Source organism: Ammospiza nelsoni, chromosome 15 (assembly GCF_027579445.1).
Source record: "Ammospiza nelsoni isolate bAmmNel1 chromosome 15, bAmmNel1.pri, whole genome shotgun sequence".
Lineage (NCBI taxonomy): Eukaryota > Metazoa > Chordata > Aves > Passeriformes > Passerellidae > Ammospiza > Ammospiza nelsoni.
The window spans coordinates 19527110-19551807 of NC_080647.1; the positions used below are offsets into that span (position 1 = coordinate 19527110).

A 24698-nucleotide genomic window follows, 5' to 3' on the forward strand; every position below is an offset into this window, starting at 1 on the left:
CTCCTCCCAATGCCAGCAAGGTCCAATACTGCTCCAGCAAGGAAGCTTTTGGCAGCAGAGGACCAGCCTTGCCACTGGCTGAGCCCTGTCTCCAGGGACTGGAGCATGCACTGAGAATCAGCTTGGGATGCCCAGGTGCCCAAAGGCTTTGTCACTGCCCTCTTGCAGAGATGTGAAAAGAGCAGAAGACAGGTGGTAGCCCTCAGGAAGGAAGATCATGCAAAAAGAAAGCATGGATCCATGTGTTTTGTCCAAACCTTGGCCTCATGTTCTCTTCTGATCAACCCCCAAACCCCACTGGAGCCAGGGTTAATCTGCCCAGCCTTCCACAGCGCTTCCCACTGACACAACACACCACAGTGAAGAGCAGAGCTTCTGAAAAGCCAGACCTTGTGCAGGTCAGCAAGGAGAAGTGCCAAGTCCTGCCCCCAGGGAGGAAGAGCCCCGTGCACCAAGCCACATTGGGCTGATCTGAGCCAGTGATCCAGGCCAGCAGTCTGCAGCTACAGCTTCACTTCTGCTAAACCTCAGAGGAGTTTCCACTGCAGGAAAGCCCCCACCACTGCACAGCACCCTCTATGCCAGCAGCCTTCGTGCCTGGCTGACAGCACACCAGAAAGGCATATTAAAATATAGTTTATTGCTATTCTTAGTTTATAAAAAACAACAAACCAAAACCCATTAGTAACAGACCCAGTCCCCAAACCCAGCACTATCTGAGGCAGGCTTGTGAGGACACACATTTAGTGCAAAGAGGAAAGTGGCAGTGAGGGCTGACGAGGCTCTGCTCGCTTCTTCAGTTCCCACAGAACCCACCATGCCCACTGTACAGTATCCATTTGCCTGGGGCTGGTTAGGGAGGGCTGGCTGAATTCTCAAGGTCTGGTGGGAGTCCTGGGGAAGCTGGAAGTGTCAGAGGGGGAACATAGGATGTCATGGCTGTGCAGAGCAGCTTTGATGCTTCATGTCAGCAACACAGGATGTGAAGGCAAGCTGAGCCAAGGGGCACTGCCCACACCTTTCCACAGACACAGCACTTTGCCAAACAGCTGCTGTCTGTTCTCCTGGACTTTCCAGTGTGGGAACCAAACGTGTGCCCTACCCTGTGGCTGCTCCCAGCCTCAGGTGCCAGAAGTGTTGGTGGGAACTAGAGGCTATGGAGCTAGAGCATGGCTGCACCCTCTGCAGGGTTTGGCGAAGCACAAAGACTTCTGAGCTGGGAGGAGCCATTGCAGCTAGCAGCACATGGCCCTGGGTGCTAGCAGTCATAGGAGGGATGCCCTGATCCTCAGCCCTTCATCCTCAGGCCCTTTGCAGCTCCCCTGACCCTTTGTTTCTGCCCATAGCTGGTCCTGGCACTGCTGCACCAGGCATCACCCCCAGCACCCACCTACCCCCATGTCCCATTGGGAGTCAGACCCATGTCACAGCCCTCAACAGTGAGCACAATTTTCAATGTGATGGGCAAAGCCTTTCCGTGTCTTCAGAGGGAGCTGATGTCTTGGAAGAGAGGGCTGTCCAAATGCCGGCCCCAGGTGCTGAGCAGGTTGGCAAGAGGCAAATACAAACAGCTCCAGCCCAGGGGAAGCACCGGGATCCCACGACAAGCACAGCATGGCTGGGACCACGCAGGGCTGACAAATGGGAATGGGGAGGCTGGGCTGGCCTAGCTATTTGGGGGTGTCATGTCTTGATGAGGAAGTGCTACTGCAGGAGGCTAGTCCTCAGCTTTTCCCATGACACATAGTCACAGGCTGTGAGAAACATTTTCGGGGAGTAGGGATGCAGCTACACCCAGATGGGAGCAGTATATACATTTGGTCAGCACTGCTGGTGCCCAGGGGCTGCAGCCAGCAGCACAGAAGGAGGAGGCAGTGGCAGGGGCTGTGAAGCAAGGTGCTGTTTCTGAAAGGCAGGAGCTAGCGATGTTGTAAACCCTCTCCAGTCTCTCCATCAGCTGGTTTTGGTTGTGTCAGGGCTGCAGAGTTGGAGGGCTGAGCCAGGGCAATGCTGCCACCCCACGCCTCCCTATGGCTAGGTCATCTTCCTGGCAATGCTGGCATATGTGTGCTCGATCTCCTCATCTGCAGGACAGGTGTGACTGAACTCCTCACAGGCATAGGCATTGTTGAGGTACCGCCAGACGCCCGTCATGTCCTCTGGGATCTCGAAGTCACGGTACTTTTTGGCTGCAATCTAGAAGAGAGTGAAGGAGGAGGAGGCTGAAACTTCCAAGAACTGGGGGAGACTCACTCTCTGGCTTTGGCACGGGGACTCCCTGTCCACTCTTCTTGGAGCAGGTACCCCCCCTACCCTGGCCGCGGGGGCCAATGGTATTACCTTGATGATGTGCAGTTTGGGCAGAAGGTTGCAATCAGCCAGAGTCAGATGGTCTCCATCCAGGAATTTCCTCTTGGAGATGGTGATGTCCTCCACGCTATCCTGGTCAATCTCCTCTGGGAGAGGAGTGTTCAGGTAAACATCCAGGCGCTGAAACTCCCGCAGCAGGGCCTTCTCAAAATCTGGAAGAGTGGGAAACCAAGAGTAGTGAGTGTGTGCCCTGCATTCCCAGGCAAGCTTTAGGCTGTGCTGGGCTGCCTGAGCCTCCCACAGGTTTTGCAGAGAGGGAAAAAGCCCTCGGGGCCACACTATCAGGACACAGCATTGACCCTGGCCCGTCTCTGATCCCAGGGGACTACAGCAGCATCACCCTATGCTCTGCTGTTATCCCTGTGCAGGGAAAAGAGAACTGCCTTTATCCTTCCCCTCTGCCCCTCCATTTCCCAAGGAGGTTTTGGTGAGGCAGGCAGCAGGAACCTTAAGCCCATGGCAGGATTTGCCATCAGACAAAAGCATTTCTCGTGCTGCAGCATGGTTGATAAGAGTCCAACAACCCCAGTCCTTACTGATATTTGCTTCTTTGCGTGGGTTCTTGATGTATGCTGAGAACTTGGCAAAGATGTCACTGCCCACATCAAAGGACTCCTTGTACTTGGGGCTCAGGTGTGGATACCTTGGAAAAGACATTTATGTCAGTGCAGGCAGGAACGGAGCAGGGATACAGCAGTGTCAGTTCCTGGGCCACAGAGCCCAGGGCTGGTACTGGAGGATGCAGGGGATGTTCATCTGTCTGTGGGAGAATCATGATGATGTAAATTACTGCAGCTGCCACCCTGTGAGCTGTGTCTTCTATCTGGGTTGTTTGCCAGGACACAATCTCAGGGCAGATACTCCACAGTTTGGGAACACTGGTGGCAATAGAACCCCAGGGCAGAGCTCTGCCTTCAGGCAGTTCTGGCCCAGCCCAGAGGACACACATTGGCACAGAGGGGTCTCAGGAAGCCAGGAGCTCCCCATGACTTCCTCAGGAACTGTCTTCTGTTTGACATGTTCCAGGGTGTGCTGCAAGGCAGACACATTCAAGGAGGCAGGTGACAAATGTATTTGAGCTTCCTCTGCAGCAGTGGGGGGCCTGCAGCCACCCAGGGCATTGGGGAGGCTGGTTTGGAGGGCTCCCCAGTGAGCTCAGGGAAGACCACCTCCCCAACCACCCTATGGGTCACCTGCATTGCTGCTGTCAAGCAAGGGCATTTGCTTTCATTAGCTGAGTGCACTGAACATAAACAAGCAATGGGGTCTCACATTCCCCTCTACCTCAAGACCGGTTGCCACAGCTAGTGGCAAACCCACCAGTGCCAGGGTGCCTGCAGGGACCTCCCCATGTTTCCCCTCTGCCCCCAGAGCAGGGGTGTAATGGCTGGTGCATTTCCTCCCCCTCTTTTCTATTCCTGTTGTCCCCGTGCCCTGCCCAGGGGACCCAGCCCCTCAGCACCAAAGGGCTGCCCTGCAGAGCAGGCTCAGGGGCTGGGGGGAATCCACCTGCCCGGGCTGCCCTGGGGCACCTCCTGGCACCCTGCCTCAGTTCCCCAATCTGCCACGCCCTGGACAACACTGTGACAGCCCCGAAATGGGGAAGGAGTGAGTTTGCAGTTACGTGGGTGGACCCAGGGTCTGCTCCAGGAACTCCTCAATCTTGATGAAGTCTGTTTTCAGCTCCTTGTTGAACAGCAAGAAGGGTGGGTTGGTGCCCGGTGCCAAATCTTTCAACTCTTCAGGTTTCCTGGAGCAGAGAAAACAAGCTGGCTCAGAGCCTGTAGCAGATCTGCCTCCACCAGTCCCCAAGGAAAGCAGCCACAGCAGAGGTGGGGACTAGGAGGTAGCACAGGACCAGGAACATTCCCAGCTCTGCTGGCTTCAGGGAGCTGACAAGTGCTCTCCAGCCTCTGGATCTGCCCAGTGGTCCATCAGTCATCCTCACATCCAGCAGGACAGGGAGTCCCTGGGCCATGCACACTGGCAGGTGGCCCAAGTCCGTGCTGACCTACACTTGCCCAAGTGAGGTGGGCAGTGTGTGGGCAGTGATTGTCCCTGTGCAGTGACACACAGGCTACAGAGCAGGCAGGGGGAAGAAGTGCTGATGGGAGAGCTGAGCAGGGCCTATCCCACCCCAGTGCTGGCCCAGGGCTTCAGTGCCACCTCACCTGGTCATGTCCACCGTGGTGACATTGAACTTGACCCCTTTCAGCCAGAGCACCATGAAGAGGCGCTGGCAGAAGGGGCAGTTTCCAATGTTTTCTCCATCCAGACCAGCCTGCCAGGAAAGCAGAAAAATGAAGATTTAACCCTTTCACAGACCGGGTGCCCAGACCTGCAGAGCCACTGGGTACAGCACACTGCAGGGAGCCCCTCCCGACTCCGGGGGGCTCAGCTGTAGGACCCACCCTGAGCTAGGGCCCTGAGGGCCACCAAGAGCATACTCAGGATGCAAGGGGTTGGATCCTTCCCTGAAATGTGAGATCAAGCCGGGAGGAAGTGGAGAAGGAGGCAGAAAGTGTTTGCTAATGGATGGGGAGGAAGGGAGGGTCCTCTTGGCTAGGACGCCAGTCTGGAGACAGTGGGAGAAGGGAAATGAGCTCATGTTTGCCAGGAAAATAGCAATTTGTTTTCATGTGTTGATCATGTCTGCCTCCCATCTCGTGTGTGTTTAACAAACCCCGGCACTATGTGGCCAGCCCAAGAGCCACCCAGCAGCCTGCCCCAGGCTGGAGGATTGTGCCAAAGAGAATTTGTGTTGGCATCCCACACAGCACTGGGAGGAAACAGAGCGGACTGTCAGCTGCTAAAGGAACCCTTTGCAGCCCCTCTGCATGAGCACAGACACAGGCAGAGTGAAGCACATTGCCTTGCTATGTAGCAGCTGAAAATATCCTTCGCAAAAACAACCAAAACACCTTATGAGGAGTTTGATAAGAGCAAGTTCTCTTGTTCACAAAACCTGGCTGAGATGCTGCTGTGAGATGGAAGTTGTGCTGTGGTAAGAGGTAAAATGGCTCACAGGAAACTCAGCTTCTTTAAGAGAATTACCAGGTTCCTAAGCTGCATGTGAGGTGTGGTGCTCCAGCTCATGGCCACCCTGCCCTGGCAGGGAGGAGCAGCACAGCTCATGCCAGCCCTATTACAGAAGGATGCTGCTCCCTTGGAGCCGTGTGTGGTGAGACATGAGCCTTAGTGGGCAGCTCTGCACTCTGCTTTGATATCTGATAGTGAGCTGCAGCCCTGAGGTTAAGCAGGAGGGCAATGAGATTTAAGAGGATCTGGCAGAGTCAAGTAGCAGCAAAAACATCCAGGGTGGGCAGCTGGACATGGCTCCAGAGCTCACACCTCTTTTGGGACCATAAGACAGGATGGCTGAGAGACAGAGACCTGGGCCTGGTTCTCCTGGGCTGGAGGTAGGTGCTACAATTCACCACAGACACTCAAAAACCTGTGGAATATGTAGTGCACGGCTTCTCCAGGAAGAGAACACTGACATCAAACTCACCTTTAGGGAGACTGTAAAGGATCAAAACAATCTTCCAATACTCCAGGTAGTAAGCTGGAGCAGGGGTTCTGTTTTTCCATCATGCCAAGACCTTTCAGTCCTTCCAGAGGACCAAAAATTACTTTTAATAAGTACTTTTTATGTCATGAAATCTGAGGAACGAAATGGGAACTGAAAAACGTTGATTCCCTAGGACGTGTGCCCAACAGTAAAACTGAAATCTACACGAGGCTGGTCAGTGTGTATTAATAGCAAATACTCCCAGAGGGGCTACAGCTCAGGAACATCCTGTGTCATTGATAGCAAATAGAGCTTCTTTGGAAAGGAGTGTAACTGGGTCTCAATCTTCCTTTGAAGGAGCTGGAGGGGAGAGTCAGAGAAGAGCCTCAAGGGCTGCCCATGGGTAAGAGCACAAGGCATCTCTGCTGCCCCTCCCCAGCACCTCTGCCACCTACGACCCAAACTACGGCCATGCTGTGGAGCATCTCCAGAATCAACAGCACAGCCAGTGCTTTTGTGGCGGCCTAGCATGAGGACCAATGCTTTCCTCCCTGCTCTCCCTGCCAGCTGCAGTCTCTTCGACTGCCCTGGCCTGTCACAAGGCTGGGAATGAGAGGGCGTATTTTGTCCTGTTGTGCCCCCAGGAGCTGTTGTGCTCAGCCATGGCAGCACACAGCCCTGGTGGGCATTGGGACAGCGGTGGGGCAGGGTGGGCTGGGGGTCACTGAGGGGAGGGGTGCCTGTCGCACGGCCTGCTCTGGGCATAGACTCTGGTCACCTGCTTCAGGTTTTCCCATGCTTGTCTGGTAGCTCCAGTCTCCAGTCTGAGTTGGTCAGGCTGGTCTTCCCCCTTCCCTTTTCAAAAGAGAGAGGTGAGGAGTTTCGGACTAGAGTGGAAAGAAAATCAAAATGGCCTCTGCCGGAAGAAAGAATCAGGCCTGTACCAGGATGCTCAGAGCCAAAACCCTTATCTGGAGGAATTGGAGGGGAGCTCCACCAGCTGCTGTGGTAGCATCAGGCTCTGGAAGGGCCGTGGGGGGAGCCTCAGGGATCCGGGAGCCCTCAGAGGAGCCTTGCAGCCATGTGCCGTCCCTCGCTGCCGACCGCAGAGCAGCACGGAGCAGGGGGAGTCATTGCTCTGCACTTCCTTCCCCAAAGTGCCTCGGCTGCTCCTCCCGCTGCCGCAGGAACTGGGCGGGGGGAGGGCACAGACTGACATTCCTCAATCTTTTACCCTCAGATGATAGAGAAACCCAGCGTGGACTAGCACAGAATCTCTAGGAGGGTTGCAGGCTTTTAGCCCCAACTTTCTGAGGCGTCACTAGGCTGCATAGGGCATTGAAACCCCAAAGCTACTTCACAGTTCCTGTGGTTTCCCCATGGTGAAACAATCTTAAAATGCAGTGGGAGGAGGAAACAGCTTTGCCTGCTTGGGGCACTGCTAAATATTCAGTCCCCATGGAACCTACCACAGCTTCCACAACCACCCCGAGAGCCAGAAAGCAGCTAAATGCCTGGTAGAGCTCCAAAGCAGAGTTTCCTCCCAGGCAGGGAGAGCCTCCCAGGCAACAAGACAATGCTCTTGCCAGGGACATGGCAGGGTGAGAAACTGCCAGCCCCTTGGAAACCACCCACCCCAACCCCAGGCTAAAGTGGGACTTGCTCTGCACCTGTCCATCCTTACCATTGTAACTCCAGTGTGTGCCAAAGTGAAAGTTAGGCAGGGTGCCGTGCCATGCCATGCCATGCCATGCTGTACCAGTAGGCGCTTGTGAGAGCACCGGCTTTCCCCATGATTTACAGCTGCCACTGCTCACAGCAACAGCTGTGTCTGGGGCATTCCCAGCCTGGAGAGGTGCTGAAGGCAAAGGAAGGTTCCTGCCAGCAGCTAGAGCCACCGTGTCTTTAAAAGTAAAACTGAGTCCTGAGTGCTGGGAGGGGGAGGCACAGCATCAACTTTTCTGTGAACAGACAAACCAGGAGGGTTTTTTCACGCTGAATTACAGCACAGGGGAAGTCCTGATGATGCTGCTGGTTTTCTGTTTCACTTCCCTCTGAAAATCCCCTAGAATGTGCCGCTGCCATTGCAGCCACCTCATGTGTTTTCTTTTCCAGCCGTCTCAAGGAAAAGTGTTAAGCAGAGAATTCAAGGCAGATTACTTTTACCAAGAATACACTTGTCCAGACCCAGCTCAGCAAAGCTCAATGTCCATCAAGAAGTGCTGTGGCTACAATTTTGGCACAGAGGAAGAACTCTCCTGGGAAGGCTCAGATAATCCTTTCTAGCAAATATGTCTAACTACTACCCAAGGAAGGCACCATTCAGTGCCTAGGACTGCTGGGTGCCTGTGCCAAGGAAGCTGGTGTCTCTGACCTTTTGGGCACCAAACTGCCCCAGGAGGAGAGCAATGAAGCCCATGGGCCCGAGTGCCTACAGAGAAACCACCCTTAAAACCTTGATGAGGTGGCACAGAGAGGCATTGCCTCCTTCTCATTGTCAGCAGGGCCCCTGGCATCGCTGTGGGCAGACACAGTCACCGGCCACCAGCTTTGGCTCCTCTCTTTGTGCACTGCCCATGGCCACTGCAGATATTTTGAACTTGAGAGTTAAACTATTCCAAGGAAAGGGTTCAGCAAATTGCTTAACAGGAAAAAAAACAGAAACCATTTTCAGCCAATACCCCTCCGTGGTGCTGCCCCATCTTGCCCACATGTGGAGTCCCGCACCAGTTCCCCAAGCCAGCCATGCTTGTTTCATAACTCTGCCCTCAGAAGAGGCTGAAGTGGCTGCTGCCAGCCCTCCTGCTTGTTGTTCCCAGGCTGGGGCTTGTCTTATCTCGGTTTTGAGAAGCATGTGTGTTCCCACTCCTTCATCATGCTGCTGCCACCAGTGCCACTTCTCTGGGGTGCACAACCATCACAAGACCAGGGCATCTCTCAGACTGCTGAGTGTGACACCCCACAGTCCCCACAATCCCCACAGTCCCCACAGTCCCCACACCACCGTGTGGTCCCCCTGTTTGGGCAACCATTTAGCCAGCCCTTGTGGCGAGTGACACTGAAATCAGTACCCATCTCCAGCCTCACAGAACATGAAAACCTGCACCCAGCTGGATCTTGGTGAGGGTGAGCCAAAGAGTCACTGCCCCCCCTGAGACCCACCTTCACGAACAGCTCGATCTCAGGCTCCTTGGGGGTGTTGTGCTGCCGACTGTCCATTCCTGCAGTGTGGGGAGAGACCGCCGGCCGCACGCTGCTGTGTGAGTGGATCTGTGCCCTGCAGAGCTCTGATGGGGGAAGGCTTTCAGAGGGCCGGTGCCTTGGGCCTCTTGGCTGCTCTTACTCCGCAGAGGGCTGGAGCTCACACTTTTCTTCCTTTTGAGAAGGGAGGAGCAATGGGGTGTGTGCCAGGACCCGCCAGCAAGGGAGGAAGCTGCAGGGCCTCAAAGACGTGACTCAGCACGGGTCTATCTGGTCACATTCAGAGTCTATCGCACCCACCCAGGTGCTCCTCCAGTGCCTCTGAGCAGTGGGCTGGCATCCCCAGCAACTCTAGTCCACAGCACTGCTGCTAAGTCTTCCCAGCTGGGAGCAGGGGTCTATAGAGGAAATGTCTTGCCTGTTGCTCCTCCTGCTGCTCCAGTCCTGGCCCTTTGCCACTCTCCCACCCTCATGCTGGTGTCCAGTACCCCAGGGCTTCTTTATCAGTTTGGGGTGAACCTGGCTGACCTTTTCGCTGCCTTCTGCAGCTGCATTATGACAGGCAGCCACCCGGAGGAAACGTAGGGCTCCTCTCCCAGCCCGGCACCCTCAGGGGATCCCTGTGTGGCTTGTCTGAGCACCCCTTGCTGCAAGGAGCTGGGCTGCACGGGGCAAGTGCTCAGGGAAGCTGAGTGGAGCAGTTTGGGCACATGTCACTGACTTTTTGAAGGTGGGGCATAGCCCTTGGGTGGGAAGGACTGCAAAATCTTAAGCTAGGCAGGAGATAAAAGATGCTGAAGCATGCCGGGGAGCAGTGGGGAGCCCCACAGTGCCCCTGGCAGCTGCCCAGCTATGTGGTGCTTAGCAGGATGGTAGGATGGGAGGTCTTCAGGGCTGACCTTCAGCAGGGCCCCATTCCTGGAACTGGGCTGTTTTGCAGGAAGGATGAACAGCTTGCTTTCCTCCCAGGATGGGAGGGAACTGTTTGCAGTCAGATCACCCTGGCTGCAGAGACAGCAGAGATAGCTTCCCAGCACACACAGGCTTAACTCTTAGGCAAGACCTGTCTTGCACCCTAGACCACATAGCTGGTACCATTGCACAAAATGGGGATCCCCAATGCTTGACTCAGCCAGCCCCCCCCCAGCTCAGATAAGCTCCAGCTTTCCCCAAATAATCAACCCCTGATCAGACAGCAATCTCCCCCAAGGTAATTAGAACAGGAAATTATTTTGCAGACCCCTGGAGCTGACTCCCCAACAAAGATGTTTCCCCTGGTCCTGCTACACAGCCCAGAGTGGTGCTAACACTGGGGGTTGCAGGGGGTGGGAAATTTTTTTCTGCCCCATCAAAACTTTGGGAGAATTTGGAACCCTAATCAATGGGACAGGACACTCTGACTCATACTCCCATAATCAAGAGGTATGTATTGATAGCACTGTGAGTGTCCCCCAGGGCCATGGCATTACTTCCACCACAAGCTCAACACCCACCACGCAGCTCGTGCTGTGCACCCCAGGTGAGGTGTGCCAGCACCCACTGCTGCCACAGCCTCCCCAGCTACCCCTGCCGGGGCAGTGCTGAGCCTCTGAGAGCTGTGATGGCTCCTGGCACTGCCAGCTGCTGCTGTCTCTGCTGATCTCAGCCGGGAGAAGAGCCAGCAGCTCCAGTCAGTCCACGGCATTTCCCTCCAGCTGAAGCAGCAAGCAGGGATCGGATCTAAGTCCTGCAGGTGGGAGGCACAGTATGACACGGTGCCCTCCTCACAAGGTGTGAGGATGCCCAGTACCTGGCCCCACAGAGACCGGGGGGCAGAAACGTGGCAGCAAAGAGGTCCCTTCCCACATTGTCGGGTGCAGGGTGTTTGTCTTTTCTGCAGGAACAGCCGCCTGGGAGGCACTTCAAGGAGCCTTTCCCTTCCTCCTCACAGAGTGAATGGCCGGACATTTGCCGAGATTGAGATTACAGCACACATTTATCTGGATTTCTGTCTCACCGTGTCTGGCAGAAAACTGGGGGCACTTTGGAAACCTTGTCAAGCCCTGTTCCTGTGCCCAGGGGGAACAGGCGGGAGGGAAGGGGCTGTCAGTTTCTTTGCCAGCACTGGGATGCCAAGGCACGGCTCACCCGTAACAGGGTGCCCTGGGGGAAGTGTTCCTGCGCTGAGAGTGACCCAGCTGTCCCGAGCAGCCTCTGGCCTTGGGCAGCAGGCTAAGGGCGAGTGCCCATGTGCCCGCCGAGCGCCGGGACGGGCAGGGCAGAGAAGCGAGCCATTGTCCCCGCGCAGCGCCAGCCCCGCCCGCCGCCGAGCCCCGGCTGGTGCCAGCGGCCGGTGGGACACGGCGGCCGGGCCATGGCCGGGCTGCTCCGGCCGGCAGTGACCGCCGTCCTCCTCTGCTTTGCTGTGCGTCTGGAGGCCAGCCCGGAGCTGTCCGGTGAGTCAGGGCGAAGGCGGGCGGGAGGGGGATGCTGAGAACTGTGCTGGTAGGATGGGAGAGACAAGCGACAGCACTTTGGTGGGGCAGGGACAAGTGAGGTATAAACTATGGCAGGCCAGAGTGAGTTTCCCCAAAATGCTAAGACTTCTTCATCTCCGCACCGCGGTGTTCTCTGAAAACACACTGCACACATCCCACAGCCCTGGGGTGCGTGAGAGTGGCTCCCCAGCTCCGCTGAGCTCTCTCGGACGGTTTGCAGGCAGAAATTCAAAGAAACAAACATCAAGCCAGTCCCTGAGCTTTGCTGAGCATCCCCTCAGCCACGCTGCTCATGTCCTCGGTGCTGGGCAGTGTGTAGAGCTGAAGGAGCATTCAGGGCTACCCTGCCAGCCTTCCCTGCTCTGAGGAGAGGGAAGAGTTGGGTTGAAGCTGTACCTGGTCCCTAGATGGAGCTGGTGGCTGTGCCCCAGCTAGAGCACTCATGAGCAGGGGTGCTGCAGGGTCCCCTGCCAGAGGATACAGCATGGGGCAGAAGCTCTCCCCAGGGCTGTGCCAGTGAACCTTATAGGTGTAGACAAGGCAGAAATTTGGGATCCCTTCTGTCCCAGCTCTTTGAACAGTCAGGACAGGTGCAGGCAGGCTGGGTACCAGGCATTCCCCAGGGATCATCTGAAAACAGCCATGCACGCCTTCCGTCTCCTCAGCTGAGCCCAGGTGGGTGCAGGGCTGATGCTGCAGTGTGGGCTGTGGTGAGGAGGATGTGATTTCATCGGGGCAGAGCTAACGGCACAACCACAGCACCGGAGATTGAGTCAGCTGTACTGGCAGGAATCACTCACAAAGTCTGCCTACAGCCTCCTTGACATAGCTCCACCCAAAAACCATCTTCACAACTGCTCACTGACCCAAAAGAGTGTGATGGAGAAACCTCTGTACCCATGGCAATGTTTGAGCCTCAATTTTAAAATACAAACCACTGGTGCCTGCAGCTGGCATGACAGCAGAATAGGGTGGCTGCCTCAAGGCTGGATTTGGGGAAACCCATTTCTTCTCATATTTCTCCCCTGACTTGCCTGCCATCCCTAGGATTTGTCTGAGCCCTCTGCATCCAAGGTTGCCCAGCAGTGGGGAGTTTAGACAGCCCTACATCCAGCAGTGTTGGGTATGGGTTGGGTTTGGAGTCAGTGCTAGGCAGAGGTCAAGGCCAGGGTGGCTCTGAAACCTTCAGGAGCATCTGACTGCTGCCAGGTATGGGGCTGATGCAGAGGAAGGGGATGGGGGCTGGCAGCCTGGGCAGGGTCCTGTGCCCCTCACAGGCCCCAGCATCCAGTGATATGGGGCAACCAGAGGAGAGGGACAGGACAGTTTGTCCTGTCCCCTCTTCATGAGCTCTGCACTCCAAGGGTCTGATCCAGCTCTGTGCCATTCAAAGAGTATCTTTGCATCTGGAGCTTTGACCTGGCTAGAGCACCTTGTCTACTGCCATCTACCCTCCTGTACTTCTCCTTTCTTCTTTCCTCCATCATGCAGAGAGGCAACTGAGGGCTTGCTTCTGGGATGCTGTGGCCACCCACTTGCTCATCCCAGTTTGTGAGGGATAATGCCAAGGGAGAGATTCACTCCAGGCTGGAGGCAGCTCCCAGCTGCACCCGCTGACATCCCAGGGAGGGATGCTGACTGCAGATGCTGAAGGGTTAGTGGCAGCACTGAAGGTCAAAGGGGCCCTTTGTGCTGCTGAGCCTGGCACCAGTTTGCAGGGGTGGGGGGGTTGCTCCCACCTTCTTGTCTCGGTTTGGAGGAGTTTGACACACTGGGGGCTGGGGGACAGGGTGCATGTCCTGCCCTAGGCCCCAGTACTGGCCTGGGGCTGAGCTGCAAGTTCCTCCAAAGACTCCAGAGCTGGGGTCTGGGGTCTGTGATCTGCTCAGCAGCCCCATGTTGCCCTGCTGCAGTCTCCCAAGCCTCAAAATAATGCTTCCCCTTTGGTTATGATGCTTCCTCTTTCGTTTTGTTTTATTCAAAGATGCAAAGTGCTTCATTCAGGGCCTACACATCACATTTTGTCAGCTTTTCTTGCTTCCTCAGTCTTCTCCAGCAACTGGTGTCTGCTCAGAGCACCTGGCAGCTTGAAAAGCTCTTACTAAAACAGACTCCTTGCCCATCCAGTACAGCCAATGCTAACTGGAGCCAATGCTGCGTGTTAAGCCCTTGGAGAGACTGCCCCAGACAGTCCCACTTTGTTGTCCCCTGTAGGGAAAACAACAGGTGCAGTAGTTTGGGACATGAACTAGGCAGGATTGAAAGGAAGAAGCATTCTGTGATGGGAATTCAAGGAGGGAAGGGCCAGTTCCCATTGAAAGGGTTGTGGGCCAGGAATAGTTTGCAGCAACACACTGGGCTTCTTCAGCAGAGACCTGAGGTCAGCTGGGCTCAAGTGATGACTCTGTGGCTCACACTCATCCATACTGACCCGGCCAGCTGTGGGAGCTTGCAGCAGCCCCTGGACCCTTCTCTCATCTGGCTCATGGCTCTACTTGTGACAGATTTGTGACAGAGAGCATCCTCCTCACCCGGACTCCAGGGATCATCACTGGGGCACCATCTCTGGCTCACACTTGTTCTCTCCTCACCATGGCCCCATAACAAGCCTAATTTTCTCTAAACACTTGATAACTCCTTACAGAATTTGTCCATCTTCTCTGACTTGCTGTACTGCCTCCATCTTTCCTTTCCTGTTGCTAACCAGCTCAGCTATTCTGTGCTGCTTTCCAGGCTCCCGGCAGCAATGCTGTATGCAAGGTTTGCTGCAAGCCCATCTTCTCTGCTGCTGTTCTTCTCTGATCTTGTTCACTCCATAAGTGCCTCATCCCAAGATATACAAACTGCCACCAGCACTTGAGTGCCCAAGTGCCACCACTGCTGTGGCCCTGGTGTCTCCTCTGGACAATGCCACCCCTGCTTTCCCCTTCCAGGGTACCTGCGCAAGGTGCTGAGGAACCACACTGCCCACACCTGTGATGGAGAGCAGCTCCTCATCGTCTGCCCTCGCAAAACCACCATCAGCATCCTCGGGGCCTTCTATGGGCGCCGAGTGCCCAGCACCAACCTCTGCCCCAGCCCCGGCAACGCCTCCCAGGAGAGCACCGAGTGCACGTCTGCCACTGCCCACCTGGTGAGGGAGGGATCCCGGGGCCAGGCTGCACAACCCTCTGTTTCCACATTACTGAGCTGCCTGCTTGGCCTGGGGGGCTGCAGGCAATGCAGCCTCACCATTCCCTCAGGAGGTTTTCATCAGCATCAGGATTATAGAATAATGGAATCAAAGAATCACAAACACTTCTTGGACTCTGTTAGGTTTGGTGCTGAGACCACTTCTCTGGGGAGCCTGTTCCCAGCCACCCTCTGAGAGGAACCTTTTTCTGACGTCCAGCCTAAACCTGCTCTCACACAACCTCAGCCCGTTCCCTCGGGTCTTGTCACAGGTCACCACAGAGGAAAGATCAGTACTTGCTCCTTCTCTTCCCTTCATGAGGAAGTTGTAGATTGAAATGAGGACCCCCTCAAGACTCCTCCAGGCTGAACAGGCCAAGTATCTTCAGCCAGTCCTCATAAGGCTTCCCCTCAAGGCCCTTCACAGTATTTGTTGCCTTCCTTTGGATGGTCTCTAATAGTTTCATATCTTCCTTATGTTATGGTGACTAAAACTACACACAGTATTCAAAGTGAGTCTGCCCCATGCAGAGCAGATGTGTACAATCCCCTCCCTGGCCTGGCTGAGCCTGATGCCCCCCCAGGAGAAGGTTGGCCCTCCTGGCTGCTAGGTCACTGCTGACTTATATTGAGGTTGTGGTTGACCAGGACCCACAGCACACACCCAGTCCATACACCCAGGGTTGCCCCTTCCCAGGTGCAGAATCCAGCACTTTCCCTTGTTGAATTTCCTGTGGCTGGTGATTGCACAGTCCTCTAATTTCTTGAGGTCTCTCTATGGGACCTCCCTGCCTACAAGGGAGTCAGCAGTTCCTCTCAGTTTTGTATCATCTGTCATTCACTGTGGGGCCCTTTTCCTAGACCATTTTTGGAAGTTAAGGGTGAAAGAGATGTTCTGCCATGCATTCCAGAGTAGAGCCTGGCACAGGCGGCACTGCTGTGTCCTGAGATGGCTTTTGGAGCAATCCCACAGGAAGCAGCAGGCTCAGAGAATGCCCTGGAATCTGGGGCTGGCCTCTGAGAGAGGGGCAGTGCCATAGCCAGGCTGTTGGGTTCATGAAATGGGACAGGACCCCCTGAGATGCTGCACTCACCCCTGTGGCTGCATCCTCTGGGGTTGGCACACACAGTAGGCAGCTGCCAGAAGCAGCTCTCATCTGTGCTGGCAGGTCCCAGGGACTGGATTAGTGAAGCAGACCAAAGGGGTGGCAGTTTGATGGCAGCAGTTGGTGCAGGGGAAGGGTAGGAAAGCAGAGGCTGACCAAAGAAAAGAGATGAAACATCCCCAAAGCTAATGCCAATGTCCCTTGATGGGGACATCATTTCATATGCTGCTTTTCTAAGACCCTGCTCCAGCTCCTTGCTAGGGCTGGGGCAAACCTGCTGCAAAGCCAGTGACTGCAGCTGCCTACAAGAAAAGGGAAAGAGCCAGTGCCCTACTTAGGAGCTCACAGGGCTCTCCTCCTTGGTCCTGCTCCAACCATACATCCCCTTCTGGGATTCTGCATGTTCCAGGAGCTCTGCAAGCACCAAGCCAGACCATGCTGGCACAGCACCAGGCTGGTCCTATGAGCCATCCTGCAAACACAGGTCAGGATCCCCCCCTCTGCAGGATGGAGAGTATGGCCTGGCAGAGGTGCTTGGAAACCGAAGGGCAGGTCTGAGAGCAGGTCTGTATAGCTCAGGTTTATACTGGGTAAAGGTAGGGTGGCCATGCTGGCACAGGGCTGGAATACATGCTGCTGCTTAAGGAGCAAGGATGTCTGGAGCAGAGAGCAAAGAGAGCAAAGCTGCGGCCAAAGCTCAGCTCTGCTTAGGCAGCAACTGGGAACAGAGATTGCTTGTATTTCCTTAGTGAATTTCCGTTCTGGCAGGCAGTGAAGACCAAGCGGAGGCTCAGTCCTGAGCTGGGCGGGAGGGACAGGGACAGAGGAGGATAATGAGAGATGAGAAGACGCTCCGTTGTGGGCGCTGGAATCCCCGGGCTGGAGTCACGAAACAGCAGCAAGGGAATAAACCCCTGACTTCTGCCGGCAGCCTCTGCTCCGCTACGGAGCCACTGCTGTTGGACTTGTGGGGACAAAAAGGGGAAAAGGAGGGGCAGGGAGTCCCACAGCCACCCAAGGCCGGGCTACCCAGGGGCTCCCGGCAGAGCCCAGGGCCCACCTCGGCCGCTCGCGGGCCGGCCCCGTGCGCGGGAGGGGAGAGGAGCCGCGGCCGCCTCGGGCACGGGCGGGGCCCGACCGGCCCGTGGCTGAACGCTCGTCCCCACCTTGTGGCCACGCGGGGACATTGCACGGACCGCGGGGACATTGCGAGCCCAGGGAGCTGCGTCAGCGCGCGCCGGCACGGGTGTTAGAGACGCGCGGTCCGTTATAGCGTGGGACGGTATGGTATGGCATGGCATGGCATGGCATGGCATGGCATGGCACGGCATAGCACGACATGGCATGGCATGGCACGGCATGGCACGGCACGGCATGGCACAGCACGACACAGTATGGCACGGCACGGCACGGCACGGTACGGTACAGAATGGTACGGTACGGTACGGTAGAGTACAGAATAGTACGGTATGTTACGGTACAGTACAGAATGGTACGGTATGGTATGGTATGTTACGTTACGGTACGGTATGGAATAGTATGGTACGGTATGGTACAGTACAGTATGTTATGGTGCGGTACGGTATGGTACGGTACGGTATGGTATGGTATGGTATGGTATGGTATGGTATGGTATGGTATGGTATGGTATGGTATGGTACAGTACGGTATGGTACAGTATATTATGGTACGGTACGGTATGGTACAGTACGGTACGGTACGGTACGGTACGGTATGGTATGGTATGGTATATTATGGTATGGTACGGTATGGTATATTACGGTACGGTATGGTAGGTATGGTATATTACGGTACGGTATGGTAGGTATGGTATGGTATGGTATGGTATGGTATGGTATGGAATGGTACGGTATGGTACAGTACGGTACGGTACGGTACGGTATGGTATGGTATGGTATGGTATGGTATGGTATGGTATGGTATGGTATGGTATGGTATGGTATGGTATGGTATGGTATGGTATGGTATGGTACGGTATGGAATGGTACGGTATGGTACCGTACGGTACGGTACGGTACGGTACGGTATGGTATGGTATGGTATGGTATGGTATGGTATGGTATGGTATGGAATGGTACGGTACGGTATGGAATGGTACGGTATGGTACAGTACAGTACGGTACGGTACGGTACGGTATGGTATGATATGGTATGGTATGGTATGGTATATTATGGTATGGTACAGTACGGTACGGTATGGTATATTACGGTACGGTATGGTAGGTATGGTATGGTATGGTATGGTATGGTATGGTATGGTATGGTATGGTATGGTACGGTATGGTACGGTACAGTACAGTACGGTATGGAATGGTACGGTATGGTACAGTACGGTACAGTACGGTACAGTACGCTATGTTACTGGGATGCCAGCACAGGTAGTAACAGCTGTGTAGGACACACAGGTCAGTGGGTGCAGGAGGGGAAATGGCTCAGGAACAGGCACTGGAATTGGGATGTCTGCATCAGGGGTGGGCAGGAGCAGCTATGGGACACTTCTGTAGGGTGAGGCCACTTCCCTGAGCATGGTGATGAAAGTGATGCACAGGATGTGAGAACAGCCTCAGGACTTCTCACCCAACTCACACGTGTTCCACTCTGCTCTCCAGAAGCTGCTGGCTGAGTGCCAGGACCAGCAGTGGTGCCAGTTCTCAGTGCACAGCCAGGTCTTTGGGCCAGACCCATGCCCTGGGACACACAAGTATCTCATCGCTTCCTACAAGTGCCGGCCAGGTGAGGTGGAGCACAGTCTGGGCATGGGCTCTCCCTGACCTCAGCTGCTCAGAAAGGGGCAGGGAGGAGAGCATGGCTGCTCCTGCACCCTGCAGCCCTATTTCAACCCTTCCCTTGGCCTAAGAGAGGTGATTCAGGATGCATCAGGGCACTCAGCGATGTCACTCTCTAGGGAACCATCGGGTCAAGACCGTGTGCGAGAATGACAAGCTCAGGCTGCAGTGTCGACCAAAATCCATCCTGGCCATTTATTCTGCAAGTTATGGACGATTCCTGCGGGGCAAACCAGAATGTGATGTCTTGAACACTGGAGAACACCATATAGGTATGCCAGAATGGTTTGAGACAGAAATGGGGCAGGAGTCATGCAGAGTGTGGCACAAGTCCACCACTGGGCTGTACCTGTGTCCCTTGGCCTCTGCTGGCTGATGCCCAGCAGGGAGAGGCAAGCAGCTCTGCCCATGGGTCCATGCCTCATGTCTCTGCAGAGTGTGTGGCTCCAGATGCTCTGCGCAGGGTCTCCAAGAAGTGCCACCGCAAGGGGAACTGCACTGTGGCTGCTGACAAGGCCACCTTCGGAGACCCGTGCCTCCCTGGCATGAAGAAGCAGCTGCGAGTCTCTTACACCTGTGGTGAGAGCTCCCCACAGAGCCGGGGGCCACTGGTGGAGTGTCTCTGCCCACCCCATGCCAGGCAGGCAGGGGTATGGGACCCCCCAGGGAAGCAGGGACTGCAGGGGAGGAGCAGGGTGGTGATGCTTGGTGTGTGCTCTCCTTGCAGTGCCCAAGCAGCTGCTGGAGGAGGTGGGCCCTGACACCTCGGACCCTTTCCTGCTCTCGGACTACATACACGGTAATGTGGGGGGAAGAAGGTTACACCACAAGCAGTGTGACACCATGTCTGTGCTGGGGTGAACCAGCCCTTCCATGGTTTGTCTGCATCCCTGGTACCAGCCTAGCATCCCTGTCCCATGGTGGAAACCATCCCTTGGTCAGTGCCTATTCTGAGGGGATGGAGGTGGCATCTACTGAAAGCAGGGGAGAGGAAGACACACAGGGTCATCCCTGTGGACAGCAGACACTTGTGCAGGAAGGATGGAGTGTGGTATGGGGAAGGACAGGCAGGAGCAGGCACCCGGGACACGGGGCACTGAGAGCACCTCGTGCCTGAGCCTGCACCCCCTTGTCACTGCAGGTGGCTGGTACAAAGGGCCCAGGTTCTCCAGGCTCCAGGAAGACCGCATGATTTTTTCTAGCTCTCTGGCAGCTTTTGCTCACCTTTGGGGTATGTGCCCTCCCTGGGTCTCATGCAGTACCTGGGGAAACAGGACAGGCTGGGGGGGTGGCTGACATCACGGATGGCCCCAGCTCAACCCAGGGCTCATCTCAGAGGCAGCCAGACCCCAAACCTCTCCAGCAGGGCCAACAGGCACACAAAGGAGCAGGGCACCAAGCACCCCTGCTGGGTTTGGGGTGGACAGGTAGAGTGGGAGCTCAGAGGCGGAACAAGCATCAAAGACCCACAGCATCAAGAGTCATGGTGTGCCTACAGTCCTGCCTGTGGACCTTCCTTTTCCAACAGGCCGCATTACCCAGTGGGTCTTTTCCTTCCTGCCCTGTCTGCAGGCCCTGATGGAGACCACCTCTCTGCAGGCAAAAAATTCCCTTGCCAGAGGAAATTACTCATTTAATCCCACAAGGGATTATTCTTTCCCCTGCTCTGCCTACCCCACATCCCAGTGGAGGTTTCCTTTGGGGAAAGGCCCATTTCAGGACTGGTGGATGCTGATGAGGGTCTAGGTGACACTTCCATGATCACTGGGGCAGGGTCTGTCCTATCTCTGCAGCCTGGGTGGTGAGGGCATCCCTGCTCCCCTCCTCTTACTCCCATATGCCTGGCAGAGGGGCTTTGCAGGCACTGATACCCCGCAGACTGCAGAGCAGTTTGTACCCCGGTGTCTTTCTTTCCTTTTCCCTTCAGGTGTCCCAGAGAAAGTTGCCCTCTACTTTCTTTGTGGAGTCTCAGGAGGCCTCATGCTGCTGCTGTGCATCATCAGCCCCAAAACAACCTTCCTCCAGGAGGTGGGGGAGGCTCTCAAAGACCCAGAGCTGGGCAGCAGCTCAGAGCTGGGCAGGACCAAGCTGCGGGATGAGCAGGATGAAGACATCCCTGATGACAGCTCCTCAGACTCCTCCTTCCGCCGCCTCACCCGCACCTACCGGGCCACTGACAGCATCTTCGGCCCCGAGCTGACGGCAGCGATGGAGGGAGCAGTGGAGCACCAGGACCACAGTGGGGAGATCTGGATGCCCAAGGAGTCAAGCCCATATGCCATACACAAGATCAAATCGGCCACCAAATAAGAACTGGAAGAAAATGGCTGGAGTGCAGCAGAGGGGTGCAGGCTCCATGGGATCCAACATCAGAGAGACATAAGAGTTTAGGCTCCTTGGGGTGACTGGACATCCTGAGCAGCAGCAGGGTCATGGCAGCTCCAGTGTGTCCATCAATCTACTGCTCCACCAGCTGGGTGTGACATGCAGACTCTCAGTGTGATGAGGGGCTGTGTAATGGTTCTGTGGGCCATGGGCTTCTTTGCCACAGATGCCACTAACCCTAACCTAACCTCCCTGTTCTCAGCTTGCATTGTCTGGCTCTAGAGTTTAACCCTGATCAGCTGTGCCAAGCCTATCCTGAGCCCTTTGAAGCTGCTTGCTCCTATTTCTCCTTGGGTACTGGCTTCCACTCCTGGTGCTGCAAACACACCCTGCACTTAGGCACTATGTCAGCAGCAGAGAGGCAGGAATGGCCAGGACATAGGAAGAGGCAGGTGGAGTGGGTGCGCAAGCACAGCAGGCATCACCAGCACAGCCCCCCAGGGTGCATGCCATGCAGCCCTCTGTGCCAAGGGAGCTGCTCCCCAGGCTGGAGCCATTGGCAGCTCAGCATAACCACAGGCTCTCACTACCTGCAGGCATTCAGGAGCTCTGTCATCCCCTGTGGCTCTGTGCTTTCCTCTCTATTTTCCCCAGTGGCAGGAGACCCCAAGTTTTAACTTGCTGTGTTTTTTTCCAGTGAATAAATGCAACAGCTCTTAGGCACAATATCTCTCCCTGACCTTGGTCATTAATAATGAAAAGGGGAAAAAGAACAAGGCAAAGTTCAGCCCTCCTGTGCAGAGAAGTACCTTGCCTCCCATCAGCACTTCTGGCACTAGGCCATGGAAGGCAACAAGCTGGGCCTGTTTTACCACAGGAAAGAATAAGGGGAAGGGAAAGGGGAAAAGCAGTCCATCTGGGACCCAGGAATGATGCTTCCCTATCCTCGCTGCTCTTCTTCAGCCTGGGGCTTCCTCTCTGGCAAGCAATCCTGGAGCAAAGCTCCCCAGATACCGTGCAGAGGGGCTTCTCAGCAGTCCTACAGTGCCAGGAAGCCACGCTGGGGCTGGGGTCTGCTCCAACTCGAAAAGGCAGCACAGGCTCTTTTAGTGCTGTGGGAAGAGTCTCGATGGAAGCAGAAACCCAGCTTTCCTCACGAAAGGGACATGCCAGGCACAAATGCTCTTGAGTCAGCACACAGCAGGAGTCTAGCGAGAGGAGCCAAGGACCTGCATTCTCCCTGATTTGGGGGTTTGCTAGGGGAATGTCGGAGCCCAAGCAGAGCTTGCGGAGGTCTCACCTCCAGCTGCCCCCCAGCATCCATAGATTGTGAGCAGGACTGAGGCCACAGCCTTGCCTCAATACTTGGACAGCTGGCACAGCTCCTGCTGCACACCCATGGCTTCACCTTGGCACTTCTTGCTCTCCTCATCTTTTCCCCACACACCCCACGTCCAGGGGCAATTTCAGCTTTCATGGTGGGAGTCATACCCCTGAAGCAGGGCTGGGATTCCCAAGAGCTTTTCCAGGAGCACCAGCATGGCAGTGCTTTGGAGACTGGAAAAGCCTGCTTCCCAGGGCCAAGCCTGGGCAGGATAGGCAGACGTGAACCTGTCCCAAAGCAGGCAGCTCATCCCAGCCTCCACAGGGCTGTGGGCAGACTTGGAGGGGAGTTTTGGCTGAGGATCTTATCCCACAGGATAACCACTGGCAGTGGGATGTGTCCTGGCTCTGCCTGGCTAGTATGCACCCAATCTGTATTTCTGACTGGGCTCTGCACTGCTTTAACATGCACAGGGAAAGGCAGGCTCCTGGATCCCACAGGATCCCAAACCAACAGCAAGCAAGCCCCAGGGAGCCCCCAGGCCAACGGGGGAAGCAGTAACACAGGGGGAGCTGGGTCTGGAGAGGACAAATGGCCAAGAAGGGAACAAGGTGGGCTGGGGCTGCAGCAACTCTGACCAGTTTTGGGGACTGAAGGGACCCAAGATGTGTGGGACCCAGGTTTAAACCTCCACTTAACCTGTGAGCAGAATTCTGCTCCTGGCTGTCCATGATCCAGGTCTTTCTGCTGGAGATGTGTCAGAGCTGCCCGCATGCAGCCAAGCCATGTGCCTGATCCTGCCCACGTAGCCCTTGGGCAGCAGGTTTAAATCCCCCCAGATGCTGGCACTGCCGTATTTCCCTAGCCAGGGGTTCATCAGCTCCACCCACAACAGCAGCACGTGAGTGTGCATTTATCTGAAAGGATTTTCTTTGGTTAAACGTAGGAATTTGAAAGGTTTTTCTGGGAATCTGGTGGCCAAGGGAAGCTCTCCTCTGCTGCAGTGCTGTGCTCTGCTGAGTTCACCTCAGCGGGGGCTTCACTTGTGCTAGAGTTCAGTGTAGTGCTAAAGCCCCCAGGAGCTACTGAGGGCACAGGACCACTGCATGGTGGTGGCATGAAAGCAAAGAACTGTGCTGGAAACTCACAAAGGAGCAGTGATACACTGAGCATCAAGGATACAAACATGGATCATGTGTCTCATCCATGAAAAGTGGGTGGCTTTTCCAGGACTAGTTTATCAAGGAACAAAGCAAGCTGTGGGTGTGAGTGACAGTCTCCTGCATTCCTTTCCTGATACATGAAGTTGACTCCAAGCCAACTGACAGCCTGAGCAAGCCTTTTCCGAGCTCTCCCTGCCCGGCAGCCAGGCTGCATGGCACGGCTCTCCCCAGGAACTGCAATGCCTCAAGGCTGGTCCTTGATACAGGTGCAGTGCTCTTACCCTCAGCAGATGTTCGATGAGCGGCCGGTATCTCGTACAAGCCCATATCACAGTGACTCTGGCGTGTGCCTTGGTAACTCTGACCCTGTCGCTGCGGATGGGGCAGTCCCAGTGAGCCTCACCCTGAACTTGGTCAGTCATGCCCGTACGACACCACATGAACGCTGCTCCTGTGCTACCTCAGACAGTGAAATTAGGGTTAGACGAGACATAAGAAAAATATCTTCCCTGTGAGAAGCGAGGGGGGGCAGGCCCTGGCACAGAGTGCCCAGAGAAGCTGTGGCTGCCCCTGGATCCCTGGCAGTGTCCAAAGCCAGGCTGGATGGGGAGCACCCTGAGCTCGTCTAAAGTGTCCCTGCCCATGGCAGGGGGTGGAACGGGTTGAGCTTAAGCTTAAGGGACAGTTTGGTCCCTTCCCACCCAAACTGTTCTGTGATTATCCGAGCGATCCGAGCCCTCTGTTCCCGACGTTGGGTTAGGAAGGTGCACGGCCAGCACACCCTGTCCCACAAAACACCCTGTCCCCCAGCCCGGTGGGAAAGGGCAGCCCCCGAGGCCTCGGACCCACGGCTGCGGACGGGGGCGGTGGACGCAGTGGAGCCAGAAGCCCGCGGAGGTCGCTCCACCCGCCCCGAAGGACGGCAAGGCCGGGGCCGCTCCTCGGCCGCCCCCACTCTGCGGCCCGGCCGCCACGACGGCCCCGCAGAACGGATTTAAACGGCGCCCGTTCCCACCAATCGCTGCCCGCCCGGCTCGGCGCTCGCCCCGCCCCTGCCGCATGCTCGCCGTTCTATTGGTCATCGGCGTTGAATTTTAAACCCTGCCGCCCTGCCCCTTAGCAACTGCATCCCTCTGAGCCCGCCGATTGGCCGCCGCCTGGCATCGCCTCGCACTGATTGGGCGAGGCTCGGCCAGTGGTGGCCGGCCGCTACCGAACTGCTACTTTCAAAAGCGCCGGGGCC

At 55.8% G+C, this 24698-nt stretch overlaps 2 protein-coding genes across 2 annotated transcripts; one reads left to right on the forward strand and one right to left on the reverse strand.

Annotated features, from left to right (window-relative positions):
- Positions 1 to 620: 620 nt before the first annotated feature.
- Positions 621 to 9273, reverse strand: LOC132079935 (chloride intracellular channel protein 2-like). Its single transcript, XM_059482834.1, has 6 exons — positions 9044 to 9273; positions 4542 to 4651; positions 3995 to 4120; positions 2907 to 3013; positions 2341 to 2522; positions 621 to 2196 (listed from the first exon to the last, which is right to left on the reverse strand). Exons 1-6 carry the CDS (start codon positions 9098 to 9100, stop codon positions 2035 to 2037), a joined length of 744 nt encoding a protein of 247 aa, XP_059338817.1. The 5' UTR covers positions 9101 to 9273; the 3' UTR covers positions 621 to 2034.
- Positions 9274 to 11309: 2036 nt separating this feature from the next.
- On the forward strand, positions 11310 to 21676 carry LOC132079934 (protein eva-1 homolog C-like). The gene is made up of 8 exons (XM_059482833.1): positions 11310 to 11517; positions 14493 to 14692; positions 18467 to 18590; positions 18763 to 18915; positions 19079 to 19222; positions 19371 to 19442; positions 19785 to 19874; positions 20571 to 21676. The coding sequence occupies exons 1-8, from the start codon at positions 11310 to 11312 to the stop codon at positions 20951 to 20953; spliced, it is 1374 nt and encodes a 457-aa protein (XP_059338816.1). The 3' UTR covers positions 20954 to 21676.
- The last annotated feature ends 3022 nt before the right edge of the window (positions 21677 to 24698 follow it).